Consider the following 23,554-nt stretch of genomic DNA (forward strand, 5'->3'; position numbering starts at 1 on the left):
ATGGGGGAGGGGGTAGGGGGCAGGGGATAGGGGGTAGGGGGCGGGGGGGGGATAAAATTTGACGGTGGTATATAAGTCGTTAAGGCCTCCGTGCTTTTGGAATTTGGTGTATATTTTTGTAATAGAGTTTTATGTAATCAATAGGGAAGTTTGTTAATTCTATTAAGAAAGAAGAAAGGAAAAAAGTAAAGTTGATCAGGCCTTGGTGAGGTGTTCAGGGCAACGGTTGCTAGGAAGTCCAAAGTAGGAAGCGCTAAAGTTTGAATATGTTTGGTTTCGAAGGTCGTTTTTAATGGAGGCGAGTAAGGGCTTGAGAAATCTGCAAGAGAGATTGGCAAAGGGAGAGGACTATACTTTCTGTGCATTAACAATAAATTTTGATTATTTAAGGAAATTTTTTTCAGTTGCAACTTTTTATTATGAAAGATGCAAGAGATGGTGAAAATATAGGTTATATTGGTATACGTATAAGGCAATTCATCCGTTAGTTTTTAAACAAATTAAAAAACTTGTTTTCAACTAAATTTTATTAAAAAGATGAAACGAATTCTTCGATATTTTCAAATAACATTGGAAGAGAATCTTAGTCTCTTGGATTAATTATGCAAACATTTTAGAAGATTCTTGATATATTATACGATTAATTTTGCCATTAAAGTATACGTAATATGAATCGCAATTAGGGTTTCTGAAAATATCAATAAATTTACAGGAAATATTTCCACTTCATATTTTTTAGCTGAGCATGTGCGAGAATTGCTTATTGAAAAATCGTAATCATGCGCGAGTTATGAAAAATTTTTCCCAATTTTTAAGCTCACTCTAATTCTTCAATATTTCCAAGATTGCTATTTAAAATAATATTAAGCTCTTTTCTGATCGATTTTTCAATATTTTGAAGCAAATTGTCCAATATTCCTCAAGACTAGTGAAGTAATTATTTCATCATTAGCCTCATTGAAAGTTTCTCAATACGAACAATCCAATCTGCACAATTTTCATATATAAATTTTATATTGAATTATTATGATTATTATGGCTATTGTTATTATTATTGGTGTATAAATGAACAGAATAAAGAATCATTTGATAATTAAAAGGTTTTAAATATCTAATTTTGAAAACAAAATAATGGAATAAAAAATTAAATTAAAAGACAATACCAAAATTTTTTTATCAAAACAAGTTTCTTGCTCAGTTTCTACTCAACAGTTTAGCCGTAAAATATTTATATTATTAAAAAAAAAACCTATTAGTTAATATCTGTAGATAATTCTTTTTTTTTTTTTTTTTCATAAAAACAATTCATAAATAATCACATAAATATACGTTTAAATATATTTTTATGTATTTAAAACATACGGAATTAATTTGATTTATTTTAAAATATGCTAAAGCAAACTATAAATTGGTGTCTTCTTCTTTCTTCGTCTTTTTTTTCTTTTTATCCGCGAAGAAAAGACTTGGAAGGGTGAACGAGTCCTTTCAAGTGAATATATCAAGCGTAAATTTTGAGGCCTCGTTTATAAAAATGTAATCTTTTCTGATTAAACCAATTCGAACGTTTCCTTACAATAAAAAAATACTAACGAAGGAATAAATTTAGAAAATTAAAAGTACTAAATCTTTTCTTTATTTTCATTTTCGCATTTAATATATACATATTCAATATATTTTCAGCTTATATTTTTTCAGTTTATTATTTTGTTTTTGTTTTTGTTTTTTGAAGGGGGTGGGGTAATATAAGAAAACTTTTTCTTCATGATTTTATATATAATAAGATTAATATTACAAATAAAAATTTTAAAGCTTACATTTGATATTTCAGTTTTGCAAGGCTCAATTCTATCTTCGCTTCTAGTTGATAACAAGAATATGCAATGTCTGAATGAAATTGAATATAACATATGCAAACATGATTCATATCTTTATTAGTTCGTTAAGAAAAATAAAAAATGTTGTATATCACAATTTCTAATATTAGCTACCATCTAATTGGAATTTTCCATGAATACAGAAAGAGAGAGATAGAGAGAGAGAGAGAGAGAGAGAGAGAGAGAGAGAGATAGAGAGAGAATTTTAAATTTAAGGATTTGTAGTTTTATAATGAAAAAAGTACTCGAGTAATCCGAAACCTAAAATGTAGAATGACAGATATGCCGATAAAGTTATTCCAATAATGAAAAGATATGGGAATAAATTTGAAAATTATAAACAAGCAAACTAATATTACTTGATAAATAGCCAGAAGGAAGCAATTTTCGATTTTGCGTTAACCATATTTGTCAAGTCCGAGACAATTTGTTCTGCTTTTATCTTTCTCAACGGTATAATAATTTGTGTAAACGTCTCGCTTTAATTAGACGAATTAAAGTTTCAATGGAAAATAACGAAAGATGGAGTAGAGTTTTAGAGACGGCTTTTGGAGGCGAAACTACGCTGTAACAGAAAGCAAATAAGAGATATCACAATGACTCGTCTGCATAACGCGTAATTGTACAATGTAAGGATGAGAGCAAAAGAAGGCTCGAGGGTTGAAACTTAGAGAAAAGACTGCGGGAGGCTTATGGGAAACAAAAGCGAAAGGAAGAAAGTTGCCGCGTCAAGTCGTGCAACGTCGGCGCAGATTTTCGATTCGCGAAGCTTTTCGTAAGGCTCTTTCCAAATTCTCCATCCCCCCCTCCCCGTATCTCTTTCGCACCGTCTCACTCATTCACTCACTCTCTCACTCACTCACTCACTCTCTCTCTCTCTCTCTCTCTCTCTCTCTCTCTCTCTCTCTATCTCTCTCCGCCTTTTTATCTTTATACTTACGGCCTGATAGAGCTTAAAAAACATACGTAAGGAAGGGTATTGAAGTGCCAGAAAGAATGGAATTGAAAGACAGAAGGTAGGTAGTCGGTGTCAGGTAATATTGGAATATTGAGGTACTAAGCAACGACTGTCGCGATCGTAAAATATCTTGATATGAATGCAAATGGCTGAATTTCGTGTTTGCGCACTTTGGCTTATCTCTTTTACAAACTTGTCGGACTACCTAGTAAATGTACTTGCACCCATCAACTTTGTACCTCTACTTACATTATTATATTTTTGTGATGAAACGTCTCGTGGGGTATTATAATGATGTCGCAAAATTGAATTGCTAGTACTTTCCATTCGTTTGTGAAAATGGACAAAACTACAAAACTGACTAGACAAATGAAATTTAATCAGACATATCGGGCGAAATTATAAGAAATTAGCTTACAACTATTGTGCACTCGATGATGTTAGGGAGCTGACTCAACGTAATTTTTTAATTATAATAGTGCCTCGCCTATTTTTATACACGCAGAAATTATTATAAAAAATCAAGGAGAAAGAAAAACAAGACGAAGAAAAGCAAAACTAATGGTCGATTTAATTAATTAAAATGTCTATTTTCATTAAACTACAAATCTCGAGTTGCCTAAAAGAGAGTAAAGTCATGGTAAAAATAAATTATGATTAACCGTGTATTATTAGTTTTAAAATATTTTTCAATTTTAAACCTTAAGAAATTATTATTAAAGGTTTTGTTTATTATTTTAGTATATGATTGTAAGCCATAATTTAACATGTGAATTTATCGATTATAGGATTATTATTTACTTATATGTTTTATAATTTTTTTTCTTCTTTTTCTCTAGAATGTCTTCGTATTATTTGATCGTTAAAGTTTAAGTAATAGAGCAGTGAAAGTACCAATAAATGACCAAATAAAAAACCAATAAATTTATAGATGTGTCGTTGCATTTCATAAAACAATCTCGTTTAGGCAATAAAAGTCGGTAATTACGTTTGTATTTAGCTCCAAACAAAGCCGAACAAGACAAAAAACTAAAAAGAAAAATCTGCTCATATTTTCCATCGGAACTAGATGCTTAGAATAATAAAAAATATTATTCTTCCATCGAGACTTGAAACTGAAATGAGCAATTCAATTGCCGTCACGAAGATCGAGTTAAATTCATATGTACTCGCATTTTCTCGATTTATTCCGCAATTATTCGACTATTTAGTATTACCATCAATTGAATAATCGTCAAATGCAAAAATACAGATAATGCTTATCACGGGATTCCTAAGCCGTAAACACTATATATAAATAATTAATCTCCCATCATATACATAATCGCTAGCTCTACAGAACCACGAGGCTCTATATTCAAATGCATTGAAAAAAGCATTAATCATTGATATTAAACATTATTGAAAATCTCACAACTCAAATGCTTCATCAATCAGTGCACGAGTCTACTTCAAAGATATATTATAGGCGATGATGAGAAAAACAAAAAAGAAAGAAAAAAAATGAGAAAGAAAAACACCGCAAACTCTCGATGCGCAAATTTTCCAAAAATACAGACGGAACGAAGTAACCTCTATAAACCAAACCAACGCCCCCTCCTTCTCCTCCTCTTCCTCCTCCTTCTCCTCCACCTCCTTCTCTCCACATACATCCCCAAAATGTTAAAAGTCTAAAATGGAAAGCTAATCATTTATTTCGATAGCGTAGTATCGAGTCGCTTTTACAAGGGAATTACGTCAATGTGGGAAAAAGCGCAGCTTTCAGTCGCACGTAGCGCTCGCGATGAAAGCTAAATTTACGCCCGAAGCATCGTAAAACATTTAGAACAATCGGAGCGATTTGGAATGGAAAGGAAATTCGGCTCGGCACGAGAGCCGTCAAATGCGAATATTATCGCGAGCATGATTTTGCAGGGGAGCGGTGAAAGAGGAAAGCTGCAGAATGTCGGATTCCGAGAGTAGCGGAGAAAGCGTTACGACGTCGGGGCCGATGGAGGATGTGAAGCCACTGCCGCTGCTGTGTAAAAACGGGGATGCCGACAAGCTCGAGGAATTCCAAAAGCTCCTGCGATCGATGATGGATTCGCGAGGGGCATCCCCCGAGGAGGACGAGCCTCAAGACGAGATGAACAACATACTTAAGACCCAGACGGGTATGTAGGCATATTGCGAAATTCATCGATAAGCAGAAAACTAGTTTGTAGTTGAGTTTAGAGGGTGAGAAGTGGTCCCTTTAGAGGTCGGGTGGAGGGAGGCGAGTGTCACGGCTTTCCTCGCCCTTTATTTAAAATGGTTAGCTCCCACGCTGCGTGGATGATGTACGGTAGGGCTTGTTATTTAACTATTATATTATATTTCGCAAGTCAAGGCTTTTGCCCATCTAGTTGAGAATTTTTTTATTTATTTGCTTATTTGTTTGCTCGTAAGTTTTATATTTGACAAATTGTAGAGCGAGATGGGATGAGGCCGGCTAGATTATTATCATTGGGGAGTTTGTTAAGTGCGTGTGTTTTGGAGGCTTTAAGATGTCAAATATATAAATTTTATAATTTGTTTTTACGAATTGCTTTCCTTACAATATACATTGATACTACGTTCGCTGGTAGAGGTAAAATAAATGCAAAGATGGTCGATTGAAATGCATTTATTGTGATTTTCACATCACCACAATACTCTTTGGCTTCAGAAATTACATTATCGATTTTGACTTAATTAGTGCTTATTTATCGACCAGGTTGACTCTCAATATTTTATGCTCCAATATTATTCTCTACGACGAATGCACTTGGAGGCGACTTAACTTGAAATTTCTCTCATACACGCAACAACGGATGGTTGAACAAATGGGCTTTTTGAAAAAATTGAAATATCCAATTGCAGTGGCGCGCTCTCGTTTCTTCCTAAAAATCGATCCAATTTTTATGATTCGCGTAAGCCTCGCTATCATTGACTCTTAAGAAAGTCTCGAGTCAATGGAACTCGAATAAAAGTATGGTTTTATTACGAATTTTTTGTGCGGCTATTCATTATTTTTTCTCCCTCTTATCTACATAGTTCCACCAAATGTATTTCTGTAAAGGGCGCTCGGGGTATGTCTACTTTATATTGTACTGCGATGAAAAGAGAGAATCTTAAAAACTTTTGGCAAAAGAGGGACAGGAGCTTACATGCAATGAGAAAGTGAGTCAAAATTGACGGAAAAAGAAGCTAACCTGTTGAAAGCTTTCGCGAAGCGCGCACTCTGAAAATTTTCCAGACATTCTGTTGGCCTCGACACCCACGTCCTCCGCACGTTCGAACGTCGCTACAACGAGAGAAAAAGAAAATACCCGACTGAAGGAGTTGCATAAAAACCAAGAGGAAATATTCCGCTACTCAAGTGGAATTAACTTTGTCTTTCTCTATCAAATTACGTTTACACACTGCTCTCTCTTTCGCGCACACTTTTATTCTTTTCCTTCTTATATAGCACTTATATATATATATATATATATTTACGTATGTATATTCGAACGTACGTGTTCGCATTGAATTAATAGACAGTGTGTCGGAATTACGAATATATATATATATATATATATATATTCAAACGCACTCGAATGCCAGGAAGTTATAAAATAAATGATGTAGTATCAAATAGAATTTTGAAATTTCGCTTTTAATACATCTTATTCCTATGTGATGTCCGCCATTAAGCTCATATTACTCAGACTTGTAGAATTACCGCGATTAAATTTGTCGTTACACGCACTTTAATAAACTTTTCTATTTTAATGCTTGCTTAAAATATTGTAAACTCATATAGAAATATATAAATATATACCTTATAGGGTTTTATGTTGAAAGTAAACTCTAAACCATAGGAATTACTTTTCAGAATAAAAGGTAATAATAATAATAATAATAATAATAATAATAATAATAATAATAATAATAATAATAGAAACTCGAGACGTTAAATTATTTAAAAATGTAAATAAGTTGCTTAACATTTGGATTCATTAATTAGAATGATATGACTTTAAAAGACAATACTTAATTAATTCATTACAATACTCAATTAATCTAACGTAATTTATGAAAAATATGTTTAAACAATTTTTTCTTCTCGATACTCTTAACGACCACACGATTGTTTTAACATATCCTTATGCATGTAAGTTTAGTCTATAAAATTTTGTATGAAAAATTGCAATCGAAGCTTCTGGTCTATTAATAAAAACATTAATTGCGTAAATGGCAGAGAGTTTGATGAAAAAATTTTAAAATTAAATTTTAAGTAAACTAAGAACAAAAAAATTTAATTTTTAAAAGTTTCCTTTGCTATTATCGTCAATCAATGCTGTTGTTTAATATAAAATTCCTTTGGAATTACAACCAAAATAGAGAATAAATTATTTATGAAATAATCTCCTCTTTCATTTTAAGCATAAAATATTATCAATTTATTGCCCAATTTACTTACTTAATTACTAGTTTTTACTAAAATTCACTTAATCATCCTTAACTTTACGTAATAAATCATTACTTTTCTTTCCAACGTATTGAGATAAAATTACTAATGCTCGTGTGAATTTCAATATTTTAAATGTTTTAATATTTAATTCGCTAATCTATATTTCGAAATACCATATTAATCATTTATTTATCCATTGCACATCGTATATTTCATAATTTCTCAACCCTAAAATCAAATCTTCTACCTCATAGATAATTCATTTTTTATATACTCGAAGGTATTCGGTGAAACGATAATCTCTATAAGAAAGTAAGAAAGTTAATGTTCCTGTATTCTCAGAGGGTTCCAATTTATACGAAGGCTACTCGTGCCGGAAATTAACTTTATTAGCCGAGCCAAGATTACATTTTTCTAGAAGCTGAGTAGCGTGGCACTCGTTTGGAATCCTTGATCAAAAAGTCTTGGCTGAAATATTATTTCCACTAATCGAAAAGTACTTGTTCAAAAATAACTCTGAGTTACCACTAGATAATAAAATATAACGGCATTACATCTTAAAGCGAGAAATTTCAGTCGACATATCGTATCACATGCTTTTGGTGGGGGGGGGGGAGAAAATAATTTTTTTTTTCCTAAGCCACTTCTTTATTCGAGTATTCGTTCGAGTTTTAAAAAATGTGAGATCACTCACATGTATTTTCTCTGCCACTAAAAAATTATGTTTCAGTCGTTATTTGTATCAAAATATTTTAATTATTTATTACATGGAAATTTATTTGGACGTACAAAAAAAAAACTTTTTCTAATTGTAAATCAGTGAGTGTATGTGTATTTATGTATCGATAAACGTGTGCCTAGCTCTCAATATAATTGATAAAGAGACTCGTGACACAATCAAATCATTAAGTAAAATTATTGATGTATTTTGCTAAAGAATTATGGATAAATAAATAATCGATTTTAACGATAAGAAATTTGTCGTGAAATCTTCGCTAAAGTAAAAAGTCGACGGTCGATAAATGCTTCGAATGTCAACGTCGAATGCCTTCCAATAACCCGCAGCTTTTGAAAAATTGCCAAGCAATGTCGAAACTACTTAAGAGCTTATAATAATTTTTCTCTCATTATTAATAAATGTTGAATAAATGCGAATGGCTCGGAGAGAGATGGCAATGATAGTAATCGAAGCTCGAATGAGGCTGCAATTCCAAGGAACTTCACCGTCTAATTTAATCCCGCATTCTCCCGCCTACTTTACTTACAAATCCCTTACTATTCCCACTATGTTAAACATTTTTATCGAATTTTCGTGGAAGGAATTTTCACATAATAACACGCATAACAATTTAGGCAAAATAAACTTGGCAAATAATAATTCACGCACGAAAATGTCCCCTAGATTTCGCGTGTAACCAAAACTGGAATTTTCAGGTAGTTGTCTCCCTCCCTACAGCCGGTGCCCTTAAATTAAAGTCATAAAATGTCTGGAAATGGAGAAACAGCCTGGACTGTTTGGCCTCGGGTGCATGCTTTTGGTAACGCTAACATCTACTCTCCCATTACCGTGTAGACGCTAAATGCCATGCACCGAACACACATATATAAGAATCCCACGTATAAATATATATATATATATATATATATATATATATATATATAATGCTGGCACTTAATTAATATTGTAAATAACAAATGGGCTAGCTCGTCTAAACATTTGGATTGCATCTCTGACTATCGCGATGCTTCGATGATAAAAATTGTAAATTCAATAAAAACGCGAATAAAATATTTTGGCCGAATGCCGCGACTGTCGTCTAAGCAGAGAGCCCGACAATTTTCAATTACATTTCAATTATAATTCAATTATTTTCCATTATATGGATAAAATGACGAATGATTTATTTGCTTCCGAGATTTTCTCACCGTTACTACAAAACCTACGGAATTACTTGCAATTTTCTCTGATTTCGTAAATAATAATTTTCCGTCCCATAATCAATCGAGCGATTCGTCCAAATTTGATCGAAATGCCAAGTGTAAAGTGGGAAAAAATACAAATAGAAAAGCAGAAATGGAATTCTTTCGTTTGTGCGTGCACTCGTCGTTAAGCCCACAAGGTGCAACAACAGCTCAACTACGTGCAACTCTTAATTAAAATTATTATCTGACCAGCTTTGAGGTCTCTGGATTTCGTTGTAATGCCGCACTGCCTCCGATAATAGATTTACATTCGCAAAGTCGTGTCTTTCTCACATGATCACAGTTTCACATGATGATTCGCATAATTTTGTTCTTGCCAGTGAATGTACGCGCGACTCTCCCCGGCTCAAAGAACAGCGAGTGAGTGAGAGAGTGATATCCTCGGTGAGATGCTGCGGAGACGATTGGGGGGAGTAAAGTGCTGCTACGATAGACGGCTGAAATTGTCGATTGAATTTGACTGGGCGGGCGGGAAAAGGCTGGGCGGATACTGCTTTGCACCAAGCAACCCCGATGTGTCGTGTGCCACGAGGATGCGAGAGGATCGAAAATGAACTGAAAGGACTGTGGTACGACATGGTGCCTGCCAGTACAATGCGAATGATCGCGTGCAAAATACATGCGCTCGTTGCCTGAGTATTTCCGTGCGGCTTCGCTTCTGTCCCTCTCCCCGGATTCTCTCCTGCGCTCGTGACATTACAGCGGCATGTAATCAACGAATATGAGCCAAATCCACGTCGGGAGGCATACGGCGGTTGTTGGATTGACGTTGTGGCATTAGTTGCGCCAGTTTTTATTAGCTCGTGATTTTAGTAGTGACTGTCTATGTATTCATAGGTCTGCCGATAGTTTTGAAAGATTCCTTGTTGGCTCATTCGTGATTACCGGCTTAATTCGAGAATGATCGACTGAATCGCATTGCTAATCAACCTGACACTCGGCTCTTCCTACCTAGTGTACGTAATCAAACCAATTTTCATTCGGCCTTAGGCTGAATGAAAAAATCAGGTGGAATGGAATATATGGCGAGGCTGATAATTCAACGAGAAAATCATTTTTACATTTGACTTATCATTTTTAAAAATCAAAAAAAAAAAAAAAAAAAAAAAAAATGGCACGCAGTGGACTCGCCTGAAATGGATTTGGCCGGTGATTATCGCCTCGAGTACCTCGGCGCAGTTGTTCAAAAATCGCTGAAACTTAAACCAGAAAAATGGGGAAGATTGCTAATGTCGGAAGACTATCGCAACGCTGTACTGGACTTCCTAGACAATCCGATACCAGCTGCGCTTTTCATAGTGCTAACGCCAAATGCGCAACTCGTACCTTCCTGTGGCTTTCCTATTCCTTGCCAACGGACAAAAGGTATGCTTTTTACACCGTACGGTAAGTTTAGCAAGTAATCGAATCGCTGAAGCAATTTCATTTATCCTTACTAGCAACCAACGACACGTAACGATCGTTATACGATTATATTGTAGTTTTTGACTTACCAATGTAAGTTTAACGCGCATCACCTAAACGAACATTTCTTTAATCCTCTTACAATGCATTTACATAGATTATTATTACCGAGATAAGAGACAGCAAAATTTGTTTCTGCATTACGATTATGAGCGGATCAGCTAATTATTACTTGATTAAATGTAATTTTAACGAAGTGCATTGAGCAAATATCTTTGGTATTTTTACAATCATTAACATGCATCGTTATCATTATACTTTATTATAATAATAATAACAGCGATAAAAATAACGATAATAAGAAATAATGCTTTACATTAATTTAATTTTACTTTAATTACTTTATTTTAATTCATTACAATTTTAAACAAAGCTGCCTTGCATTATGCAATACTTTACATTACTTTATTTTATCCTTTAATTGCTACTTTATACTTAATACTTTATATTACTTTATTTCACGCTTTGCTTTATACTTTATACTTTACAGGTAAAATAAAGATATGGAACATCGTAATATCATACTTAATAACGAGATAATACAAAAAACTATGCATTAGATATCTTAAAAGGAGAGTAATAAGCTCAGTTCTCCAATGCCTTGATATAATAATATGCGTGAATCCTTTAATTTGTGTATTATTAAATGGAACGAAAAAATTAATAAGCATTAGCATTTCACGAGGAATCTACGCTAAATAAATAAATAAATAAATAAATAAATAAATAAATAATTAAATAATTAAAAAGAAAAAAAGGCTGGCACGCGCACGCGCACGCACACACACACCCACAGACACAAACACACACGCAATATCAACGTCCGTTATTTCATAAATTTATCGCTCTATTAAAAGCATCCAGTAGAGTAATTAAATGCCAAGATCAATCAGATTGTTCAAATGATCTTGTTTTTTACGCTTCAATCGAGGTATCTATGCGATAAAAATGAGAATCGATGCGGTGCCAAGGACGAAGGACGAGTGTGCGGCGATGGTCGTTACGGGCGACCTCTCCAACCGCGTCGTCGACGAGCTGGCCACCATCGTCGATAATATTTTTGCGCCTCTGCTCTGCAAAGTCGAGAACCACGTGGAGCTTCCCGGCGTCGCCGTGCAGGATATCTCACGTCATGTGCACAATCTTCGGGGAACGCTATATCAAGTATCGTATTACATTGCGCGCAACCTTCCTAATCAATTTTCCACCTAACTCGCTCGCTAAAAGTGCACGTTCGTGGGATGCACGTAGGTTAAGGGCCAAGTAAACGGGAGGACGGTTCTGCCGATGCCCGCCGGCTTGGAGAGAATCGTCCAAGTCGAGCGGCTAATAACACTTCAAGGCCCGCAGACGGTCGATCTCTACTTGAAAAGCGCCATCGAGGGTGTCGTTATTAAATGGGCTTACCTGGTTAACGATGTCGTAACCCACGAATCAAGCGCGGCATTTGAAAATGGCCAGAATCCTAGCCCATACGTCGAGCTGGACTATTGGTCGACGAGGCTCTCCAACTTGAGGTGTGCATTAACATTTATATATTCAGAATCCTATTACCGATATGCCCATATAGGGGTGTTTGCGTGTCCCACTTCGTCTTAATGGATAGAATGAGCTTTAAAGGAGAAGTGAGCGTTTGGTAAGTTAAGGAGATACAGAGAGAGAGAGAGAGAGAGAGAGAGAGAGAGAGTTACGTTGAGAGGTGTTTGACAAAAAATGATAAAAGAATTTTCTATTTCTTAGGTATATCTTTGATCAACTTCGGGAAGAAAGAGTGCGCAAGATGGCCGTCATTTTGGAGAAGACAGATAGCGCTTATTATCCATGCTTCAGGACTTTGTTTGCCAATGTCGTGTCAGCGCTGGCCGAGGCCAAGGAAATATCCCTGTATTTAACGCCACTTGGAAAATTCTTCAAGACCTTGGAGGAAGTGGATTTTACCGAGGCAAAGCCAATAATGGCCACTTTGATCCATGCGGTTGGATTAGTATCAAGCAATTCCAATTATTATAGAAGCTCGTCCAAGCTCATAATAATACTGCGACAAATTTGCAATCTGCTGATTCAGGAGGCCCGAAAATTCTTAGATCCCACGCTGATTTTCCAAAGCGATGTGGACGAAGCACTTCAACACGTGCAGATTTCCAAACGTGAGTTGACACTTAAACATTGTCATTGTTGTGTCTTGTCCGAGGCATTATTAATATTACGTTTCCAAATAAGAAAAGCCTAGGCTTGCGCTTATAGCTATAAATTTTTTTCTCTTCTTTGCCATCATCATCATCATCATCTTCTTCTTCTTCTTCTTCCTCTTCTTCTTCTTCTTCTTCTTCTTCCTCTTCTTCTTCTTCTTCTTCTTCTTCCTCTTCTTCTTCTTCTTCTTCTTCTTCCTCTTCTTCTTCTTCTTCTTCTTCTTCCTCTTCTTCTTCTTCTTCTTCTTCTTCCTCTTCTTCTTCTTCTTCTTCTTCTTCCTCTTCTCCTTCCTCTTCCTCTTCTTCTTTTTCTTCCTCTTCCTCTTTTTCTTCCTCTTCTTCTTCTTCTTCATCCTCTTCTTCTTCATCTTGATGCAGAATAAACTCTTTAGACAAATTTTATTACCAAACTGAATTTTTTGTCTCCTATTTTTTCCTTTTCTTCCCCTATTGCGCGATTATCCTAATAAACAGAGATTTTGCTTTACAGAAGTGCTCGTGGAATTTAAACGGCAATTCGACATACAGAAAAACATGCCTGCGCTAAACAAAGATGCGCCATCGTGGACGTTCAATCCAAGCGCAGTATTTGGGCGTCTGAATGCTTTTTTAAAGCGGCTGTCCGACATCGAGTGGCTCTTTCACACGGTCATCGAGTTTTCGAAATTGGAAAAAATTGAAATCGGCGGTATCACGGGCAGATCGTTGAGCTCGCGCATCGTTGCCGTGTACAAAGAATTTCAACAACTATTCACGGCCTTCTCGAGCCGTGCGACGGACGCTCTCGAACCCGATGACGAATCATTCGTCAAAGATTGCGAGAAATTCAACGAGTCTATTATTGATTTGGATTGTAAACTCGCTGCTATACTTTGCCAGGCATTCGACGATTGTGGAAATTTGGAGAGCGCGTTTAAGGTATTCAAGGCACTAGGATGCGTTTAATAGTTATTGGGCAGCAGGCCTCGCCAACGCAAATAAAAGGGACAAGTCGATTGCGACAATAGCGAGAAAAACTCTCTTTAACCAATTATTTGTTGTTTTTATTGTTTTTCCATGCATAATAACAATAATAATGGTAATATAAGGAGGACAATGATATTAATTGTCAGAAGGTAATGTTATGCTCGATAGATAAAAGTTATTCGCTCGTGCCATAATGATCGAGTAGATCTTCGGAAATGATGGTCCATTGCAATGGCAAGTAATTTCTAGTTGTAACGATGAAAATTATTTTTCATACATCGGGAAAGTAACGAAACTCTGTATCCAAATGTTCGCTATAAATACTCTTTTTCTATAATTACCTTATTGCACGTAATTTATTAAAATGCTTAATTTTAAATCACAATATATACAGCGACGAATGATGAGCGAAAGGCCGGATTAATGTGCAAAATGTCATCGGTAATAATTGGTAATAATTGGTAATAATCGGTAATAATCGGTAATAATCGGTAATAATCGGTAATAATCGGTAATAATTGGTAATCGCGACTTAACTTCCACTCTCCAATCTACCCTCACCCCAACGTTGATGTAATTCGGAAAAAAAGTAAAATTTCATTGACACTTTCCAGCTGATCAATATAGTTGGCAGCGTATTAGATCGTCCCGTGATACGCAAACAATTCACGAACCGCTATTGTCGTATTCTCGATCTGCTGAGCAACGAGCTGATGGTAGCCGAGACATTATTCAATCGCGGCGCGAGCAAGGCCATGAACGATTTACCCCCACTCGCCAGCCAATTGCAGTTTATGAGGATGCTAAAGCTGCGAATCGATTTGCCTATGCAAGCTTTCCAATCTCTGCAGCATCCGTGAGTGAAAGAGAAATAATTGTTGTTGTTGTTGTTGTTGTTGTTGTTGTTGCTTGTTGTTGTTGTTGTTGTTGTTGTTGTTGTTGTTGTTGTTGTTGTTGTTGATAAAGTTGGTTGCGCGGTGCTAACTAGGCGTTAGTCGAGGCGCAAATTAAAAGTGCTCGATTATTCGGCAGATGATCGTTTGCCCAGTGGCCGTGGTTTTTGATAAATTTTTCCTCCGCAGGATCGTCGGGAGCGAGGAAGGGAAGAATATTCTCGCGCGTTTCGATGAGTTAACGGGCGCCTTGGATAATAAGCGGAAGGCCCTTTATCTCGACTGGGCCAAGACCGTGCCCGATTTAGTGAAAGTCGGATTAAATCGATCGCTACTCAAGAGAGATCAACTGTCGATTCTCGTGTTGAATTTCGATGCCGAACTCTTTGCCGTGTTGAAGGAAGTGAGCTACTTAAGAAAAATGTCTTACCAACATATACCTGCCGAGGCCTTGGAGGTGCGTATTCATTCGGACATTATTTTGGCACATTCGCATCGATTTATATTTTTCTTTATTTCATAATTCATCGAATTTATGGAAATTTTTTTATATATGTTGCCCAGGTAGCCGATGTGTCGGAGACATTTCGGCAATTCCGAACCCTTCTCCTCGGCGCCGTCAATTTTTACAATGAAATCCGACGCACTTGTCGCAAAGTGGAATTCAAGCTTATCGAGGTGGAAATTGGGCGAATCGATGCATTGATTAAGCGGGGCCAAGACGAGCTGCGATGGGATTCCGAGGGCCTCTTGGACTACATAATGGAATTAAAAGGTTTGGTCGAGGAGTTGTCTAAGCGCGTGAAGAGTGCGCAATCGAATGTACAAAGTATCGAGAATATAATGGAGCCGTGGACGAGGACGCCGCTAATTGAACGAAGGGAGCGGAGAAAAACGGCACTGCTAGCACTCGAGGATCGTAAGGATAAGGTGTCGAAGCGATACGCGGAAATTCGTGAAGCGGCCGAGCAAATTCAAGAATTATTAGCGGAAAACAAACGGCTTTTCGAGATCTCCGGGGAGAAAAATGAAGCGTGGCTGGCCTACGTAGATTACGTGGATAAAATTGTGACGGAGTCGTTGCGTAAGGCCGTAGGCTGCTCGTTAACATACTTGACTGAAAACATGGAGCCGATGAATCAGAACGAGCCGCTAATGGAGGCTCACCTGGAACTGAGGGAGCCCGATCTTTATTACGTTCCCTCCTTGGAGCCCGATGACCCCGAGGGCTTAGACCAATTGATAAGCAGTTTATTGGATGACATTATCGGTATGGCGACTCTCGTGCCGAGATTAAAGTCCGACGGGGAAGGATACGCGGAAGAGCTGGAAAAGGACGATGACATACGTACGATGAAATGCGAAATCTTAACGGGAATTAACAAAGCCATCGACGAAGCTAGCGATTATTGTGGGATTTTCGAAGGTAAGGCATATTTTTTTTTATTTTTTTTTTATTTTTTTTATTTTTTTTGTTATTATTTGTTGTTGTTGTTGTTGTTGAAGGATCTTATTTGTAAAAATAAAGGCAAAGGCCAAATAATAATATTTTAATAATAATCTTAGTCAACGTCTTTGAATGCTGTAGGTTACGCCTACCTTTGGCTAGAGGACAGAGAAATTGCTATGCAGCAATTTTTAGATTACAGCCGTCAATTGTCCATAGAGGAGATGGACATGATCGTCGTTTTCGATCCGAAATCTCCGAAACGCTGTCCCCCTAAAATGGACCAATTTCGCGAACAGATAGATCATTACGAGAGTCTTTATAACGAGGTCGAGGAAATGAGCACATCAAAGATATTCTCCGTTTGGTTTCGCGTAAATTTGAAGCCATTCCGCCAATCGCTTTTAAATACAATTTGCAAGTGGTCGAGCATGTTTAAAAAGCATTTAATGGAGCGAGTTATAACGAGTCTCACGGACCTCGGCACATTCATACGGTAATCGAGAGTAATCAAGGGCGCGTATATTTCACTTTCTCATTTGTAAATCCATCGACGTTCATTCAATTCATGTATCGTCCTTCTACATTGAAGCAAATTGCGCGACTCGTTGATAAATCGGAGCGATGTAATTTTTTAAGGTTGGCCGACGAAGGCCTGCTTCAGCAAATACAACCGGGCGATTACGCCGGGCTCGTGAGCGTAATGGGATTTTTGATGCAAGTTAAGGAACGTCAGCCGATCACCGACGAGCTGTTTCATCCCTTGGAAGAAACCATCGAACTCTTGAAATTTTACGACCAGGACATACCGGAAGAAGTGAACGTCCTTCTCCAAGAGCTTCCCGATCAGTGGGCCAATACGAAGAAAATTGCGATTACGGTAAAGCAGCAAGTCGCTCCACTTCAAGCCGGTAATATCACGGATCAAACGTATCGACTTAATTGATTTGATAAACCATATAAAGTGCAGCATGACGAATGGCTTTTAGGTGAGGTTGCCAGAATACGAGGTCGAATATCAGCTTTCGACACGATAATTATTCAATATCGCGAAGCATTTAAGCGCTATGAATTTTTTAAGTTCGACTGCAAAAAGTCGTACGTCCACTTGGATGAAGCTCACAAGGAAATTTCAATGCTCGAAAGGCAAATGAATGACATACAGGAGTCGGCTTCGTTATTCGAAGTGATTGTTCCAGAATTCAAGCAGCTCAAGCAATGTAGAAAGGAATTGAAAATGCTTAAACAATTATGGGATTATGTGAATATTGTCGAGAGCTGCATCGAAGGCTGGAAAATAACGCCGTGGAGAAAAATTGACGTAGAAAATATGGATATAGAGTGTAAAAAATTTTCCAAAGATATACGTGGTAAGGTTTTGTTTGTTTATTATTTTGTTGTTGTTGTTATGTTTTTTTTTTTCATTCCTTTCCTTTACTTATCAATGATAATGATTAAACGAGTAAATTAATGGCTTTGTAATTTTTTCCTTTCTTTGTTTCTTTCTCATTTCTTTCTCATCGTACATTCGTACATTCCAATAAAATGTATGTATATATATATATATATATATATATATATATATATATATATAAGCATTGGATAAGGAAATGCGCACTTGGGACACTTACGTTTGCCTCGAGGCGACCGTGAAAAATATGTTGACATCTCTTAGAGCCGTGGGAGAACTTCAAAATCCTGCAATACGCGAGCGACACTGGCTACAATTAATGAAAAGCACCAAGGTATCTGCAAAATTATCGATAATGTAATAAAGGCTTTTATAAATAATCAGTCGATATACCGTCATTTTCTTTACAATAATCTCTTAATAAATAATGAAATACGAAAGGAATTTATAGAAAGATCCTTCATTAATTTGGTAGATATATTTAATAAGTATAAGGATTAGTGTTAGTTGCACTGCTGTATATATGTGCTGTCGATGTTACAGAAACTGGGCGACATGACTCCAGAAATGACTGTAAGTTCACTGTATATAAAAAGCACTTTATTTATTTACACCATTATTATTAAGATATTTTAAAATAATCGAAAAACCTCTAATTGGGCAAATTTTTCTTTCGTTGGCATATTTATTACATTTATTAAAATTGGCACGTTCATGTCAGTTATATTATATTATATATCTAATTCGAAGTCTATTTGAAACATTTAGATTAAACGGCATGCTGCAAAATACTAGTCAACTAGTGGATTCTTTTCTTTATTTATTCTTCTTTCTAAATAATTATAGTAACGAGTATTTTTTCTTTTTTCTTTTTTCTTTTTTATTTATTTTTTTTTTTTATTTTTGTAAGCAATATTTATAAGAAATATCATTGCACAATCATTTTACGTATGCTAGAAAGTCGGAGACAATGTGATTACAAACAAATTAGTTGTCGGGACAATATGCGACACTAATTCTAACTCAACTCATTTATATTGTTTCTTTCTTTTTCTTTTTTACCGGCAAAGAGTTTGCATTTTTATAATTTAAAATTATATTGAACAACAAAATTCGTATTTTTGGTAATTGTAGTATTAAATTCTGGTAGATATGAATGGAACAATAAATTATTCACTGCGTATTATTTATTTAATTTGATTCAATCATTATGCTCAACTTGTTAATATACGTAGAAGAAATGTTTGTAGGCTGTTGCAATATATTTAAATTTTTCCTTATCAAATTTATTGTTTCAAAGTATGAAATGCTTTTAGATAATATATATCGTAATATATGGATCCAGCGGCAGGTATTTTCAAGTTTTCGTATTATTTTTCTCTCGTCAATCATTTAATCTAGCAATAAATTTCCTTTTCAATACTCATTGAATAATTATTGATATTAAGATAAATATTTTTTTTTTTTTTTACTTTAATAATATGCGTTAATGATTGATGGAAAACATTTTTATTAAAAAAAAATATTAAAAATAAGATTACTCGCTGAACGCCTACATCATCCCCCCCCCCCACCTCATAATCGACATTTAACACTATTTGCATGAATATCAAATGAGCATTACAACGATAGATTGTCAATACAATTAAGATATTTATAGTATCAACTACCGATTGTCTCTTCGACATCTTTATAATTACAGCATTGTACTTTTATGTTTAAACACGCTTAATGTAATGAAACTTTTATAATAATAAAATTCATTGTAAAAAAGCTAGATATTCATTATCATTTCCACATCACCTCGTCATTACTATTGATCGCATAGGTATATAATACAATATTTACATGCACATGATATTTCTTACGATTCACCACCGTTCATCGTCAAGCGTTATCAAGCTAATTCCTTTGAGCTACAGCTATTGACAAATTAGAAAAGCGAATTCGTAAAATAAATAGGTGCGCTTCGTAATGGACGAGTCCACCACTTTGGCCGACTTGCTAGAATTGAATTTACACGAATGCGAGGATGAAGTGAAAAATATAGTAGATAAGGCGGTTAAAGAGATGTCGATGGAAAAATATTTACGAGAATTGAATGTCACGTGGTCTGGAATGGAATTCGATAAAGAGCCGCATTTGCGAACGGGTGCTATACTGCTCCGAGCAAGTGAAGAATTGATAGAAACCTTAGAGGAAAATCAGGTGACGCATTAGAAAAACTGACTATTCCGCTAATAGGGCAATTATTTTCTAACGCAAATTATCATTTATAGGTTCAGCTTCAGAATCTCATAACGTCCAAGTTCATAGCACATTTTTTGGAGGAAGTGTCGAATTGGCAGAAGAAACTCAGCATTGCCGATCAAGTAACAACAACTTGGTTCGAGGTGCAGCGAACGTGGATGCACCTCGAGAGTATTTTCATGTCTTCTGACGACATAAGGAAGCAATTGCCGATAGATGCCGAGAGGTTTGATCGAATCGATCAGCAATTTAAAGAAATGTCACATAAAATGGCGAAAATTCCAAATGTCGTGGAAGCGACGAATAGAGTCGGCCTTGGCGGTACTTTGGATATTCTTCAGAAAGAGTTGGTCCTGTGTGAAAAGGCTCTGGCCGAGTATTTGGAAACGAAACGATTAGCCTTTCCAAGATTCTACTTTGTATCGTCCACCGATTTATTAGATATACTATCTAACGGCAATCAGCCGGGAATCGTTGCTAAGCATTTGATGAAATTATTTGATTCGATGGCGCGACTGAATTTCGACGAGGCACAGAGGGACGTTAAGCCAGAACGAATTATGGGTAATAATTATCTTATGAGAATTATGTCGATATTTATTTGATTCCGGCACTGTGAGTCTTTCAGGAATGTACGCAAAAGATGGTGAGTACGTTGAATTCGTAAATTTCGAGATGCATTGCGACGGGGCGGTAGAAGTTTGGCTCAATCGTCTACAAATGGCAATGCGCTCGTCAATACGTCATTACTTCAGTGACGCCGTTGTTACGTACGAGGAGAAGGCACGGGAGCAATGGCTATTCGATTATCCGGCTCAGGTTTCCTTGTGCGGCACACAAATTTGGTGGACCACCGAAGTGAATCTTGCCTTTGCGAGGCTCGAAGAGGGCTACGACAATGCATTAAAGGATTACTTAAAGAAGCAAATAACTCAATTGAGCACCTTAATAACGTTGCTGCTTGGTGAACTCAGCAAGCAAGACCGTCAAAAAGTCATGACAATATGTACCATCGACGTTCATTCGCGGGATGTCGTTTCGAGACTCGTGCAGGCCAAGGTGGAAACATCTCAAGCTTTCCAATGGCAAAGTCAATTGCGACACAGATGGGACGATAAGGAAAAGGACTGTTTCGCTAATATTTGTGACGCCCAATTTAAATACTCTCACGAGTACTTGGGCAACACGCCAAGGTACGACAAATAATCGATAAATCCACACCAATCAATTACAACCCTAAATCAGCAAATACTAATGCCTCGTTGCAGATTGGTGATTACTCCATTGACCGATCGATGCTACATAACATTGACTCAGTCGCTTCATCTTGTAATGGGTGGTGGTCCCGCTGGTCCAGCTGGAACTGGCAAAACCGAAACAACGAAGGATCTCGGACGAGCCCTCGGGATAATGGTTTACGTATTTAATTGCTCGGAACAAATGGATTACAAATCTTGTGGGAATATTTACAAGGGGCTTGCCCAGACTGGTGCTTGGGGCTGCTTTGACGAATTTAACAGAATATCCGTAGAAGTTTTGTCGGTCGTGGCCGTGCAAGTGAAATCCGTTCAGGATGCCATTAAAGATAAGAAAGCGGTTTTTAATTTTATGGGCGACAGCATTGCTCTTGTCCCTTCGGTCGGCATCTTCATTACGATGAATCCCGGTTACGCGGGACGTACCGAACTCCCGGAAAATTTAAAAGCTCTATTTCGGCCTTGCGCCATGGTTGTCCCGGATTTCGAATTAATTTGCGAGATTATGTTGGTAGCGGAGGGATTCCAAGAGGCCCGTCTACTCGCAAGAAAATTCATCACACTCTATACACTTTGCAAAGAGCTATTGTCCAAGCAGGACCATTACGATTGGGGACTGAGGGCTATCAAGTCTGTTCTAGTAGTCGCTGGGAGCTTAAAGCGTGGCGATCCCGGTAGGCCCGAGGAAGAAGTTCTAATGCGGGCTCTCCGTGATTTTAACATACCCAAGGTCATATCCGACGATCTGCCGGTCTTTATGGGCCTGATCGCCGATCTTTTCCCTGCCCTCGATGTCCCAAGGAAGCGGGATGTCGAGTTTGAGAAAACGGTTAAAGTGGCGGCAACGGATCTCCTACTTCAACCCGAAGATGCTTTTATTTTGAAAGTCGTGCAATTGGAGGAGCTACTGGAGGTGCGGCACTCGGTATTTATCGTTGGTAGCGCCGGCTCGGGCAAGACGCAAGTTTGGAAAACGCTTTTCCGAACCTATCAAAATATCAAGAGAAAGCCAATATTTAACGATCTTAATCCAAAGGCCGTGACCAACGATGAATTATTCGGCATAATAAATCCGGCAACTCGCGAGTGGAAAGACGGTTTGTTCTCCGTGCTAATGAGAGAGCAGGCAAATTACGGTGGCGACAATCCAAAATGGATAATTCTAGATGGGGATATAGATCCGATGTGGATCGAGTCCTTAAACACCGTTATGGACGATAATAAAGTGTTGACACTTGCCAGCAACGAAAGAATCGGACTAACACCGTCGATGAGATTAATTTTTGAAATATCGAATTTACGCACGGCCACGCCTGCCACGGTGTCGCGCGCCGGCATTTTGTACATCAATCCTCAAGACTTGGGGTGGAATCCTTACGTGACGAGTTGGATCGAGACTAGAAAAGCCCCATCGGAAAAGTCAAATCTCGTTATTCTCTTCGACAAATATATCCCCACGTGCTTGGAGACCTTGCGCACGAGATTCAAAAAGATCACACCAATTGCCGACATGGCGCACATTCAGATGCTTTGTCATCTGTTGAGTTGCCTGCTAATCCCAGAATTGACAGATACTGATTTTGCAAAGGACCATTACGAATTGTACTTTGTCTTCTCGGCCGTTTGGGCGTTTGGCTCGGCCATGTTTCAAGATCAGACGATCGACTATCAGGTTGAATTCAGCAAATGGTGGGTGAACGAATTTAAGCAAGTAAAATTTCCTGCCCAAGGCACAGTATTCGACTATTACATTGACTCGGAGACGAAAAGCTTCGTCCCCTGGAGAGAGCGCTTAACGCGATTCGAGCTCGATCCCGATATTCCTTTGCAGGCGGTGCTAGTTCATACGGCAGAGACGATTCGCATACGATATTTCTTGGATTTATTTATGGCGGAGCAACATCCTATAATGTTGGTCGGTCCAGCGGGCTCCGGTAAGAGCGTCTTAGTCGCTGAAAAACTCCTGCAGCTCTCGGAGAACTACGTTGTGACAAACGTCCCGTTCAATTTTTATACCACTTCGGAGATGCTGCAAAAAATCTTAGAGAAACCTCTGGAGAAGAAGGCTGGCAAGAATTATGGCCCGCCTGGGAACAAGACAATGATATATTTTATCGATGATATGAACATGCCGGAAGTCGATTATTACGGGACCGTACAGCCTCATACGCTTATACGACAACACTTGGACTATTCGCATTGGTACGATAGAACAAAATTAACGCTCAAGGACATTCACAATTGTCAATACGTGAGCTGCATGAATCCGACCGCGGGCTCGTTTACGATAAATCCACGACTTCAGAGGCATTTTGCCGTTTTCGCCATTAACTTTCCCAACTCGGAGTCACTTACGACGATTTACTCGTCCATTCTCGCCCATCACTTGTCAAATTTGGAGCACAGG

General features: G+C 37.3%; 1 protein-coding gene across 1 annotated transcript in view; it reads left to right on the forward strand.

The window, feature by feature from the left end:
* The window catches only part of Dhc93AB (Dynein heavy chain at 93AB), a 35,435-nt gene that overhangs the window by 1,177 nt on the left and 10,704 nt on the right, over positions 1-23,554 (forward strand). Inside the window, 17 exon segments of the mRNA XM_011499486.1 lie at positions 4,747-4,985; positions 10,394-10,636; positions 11,667-11,899; positions 11,987-12,252; positions 12,476-12,882; positions 13,415-13,842; positions 14,505-14,746; positions 14,973-15,240; positions 15,348-16,209; positions 16,372-16,726; positions 16,870-17,141; positions 17,220-17,600; positions 17,827-17,975; positions 19,604-19,849; positions 19,921-20,438; positions 20,512-21,084; positions 21,160-23,553. Coding sequence (XP_011497788.1) covers positions 4,775-4,985; positions 10,394-10,636; positions 11,667-11,899; positions 11,987-12,252; positions 12,476-12,882; positions 13,415-13,842; positions 14,505-14,746; positions 14,973-15,240; positions 15,348-16,209; positions 16,372-16,726; positions 16,870-17,141; positions 17,220-17,600; positions 17,827-17,975; positions 19,604-19,849; positions 19,921-20,438; positions 20,512-21,084; positions 21,160-23,553 — 8,048 coding nt within the window. The 5' untranslated portion in view covers positions 4,747-4,774.

Source organism: Ceratosolen solmsi, unplaced genomic scaffold (assembly GCF_000503995.2).
Source record: "Ceratosolen solmsi marchali unplaced genomic scaffold, CerSol_1.0 scaffold35, whole genome shotgun sequence".
Lineage (NCBI taxonomy): Eukaryota > Metazoa > Arthropoda > Insecta > Hymenoptera > Agaonidae > Ceratosolen > Ceratosolen solmsi.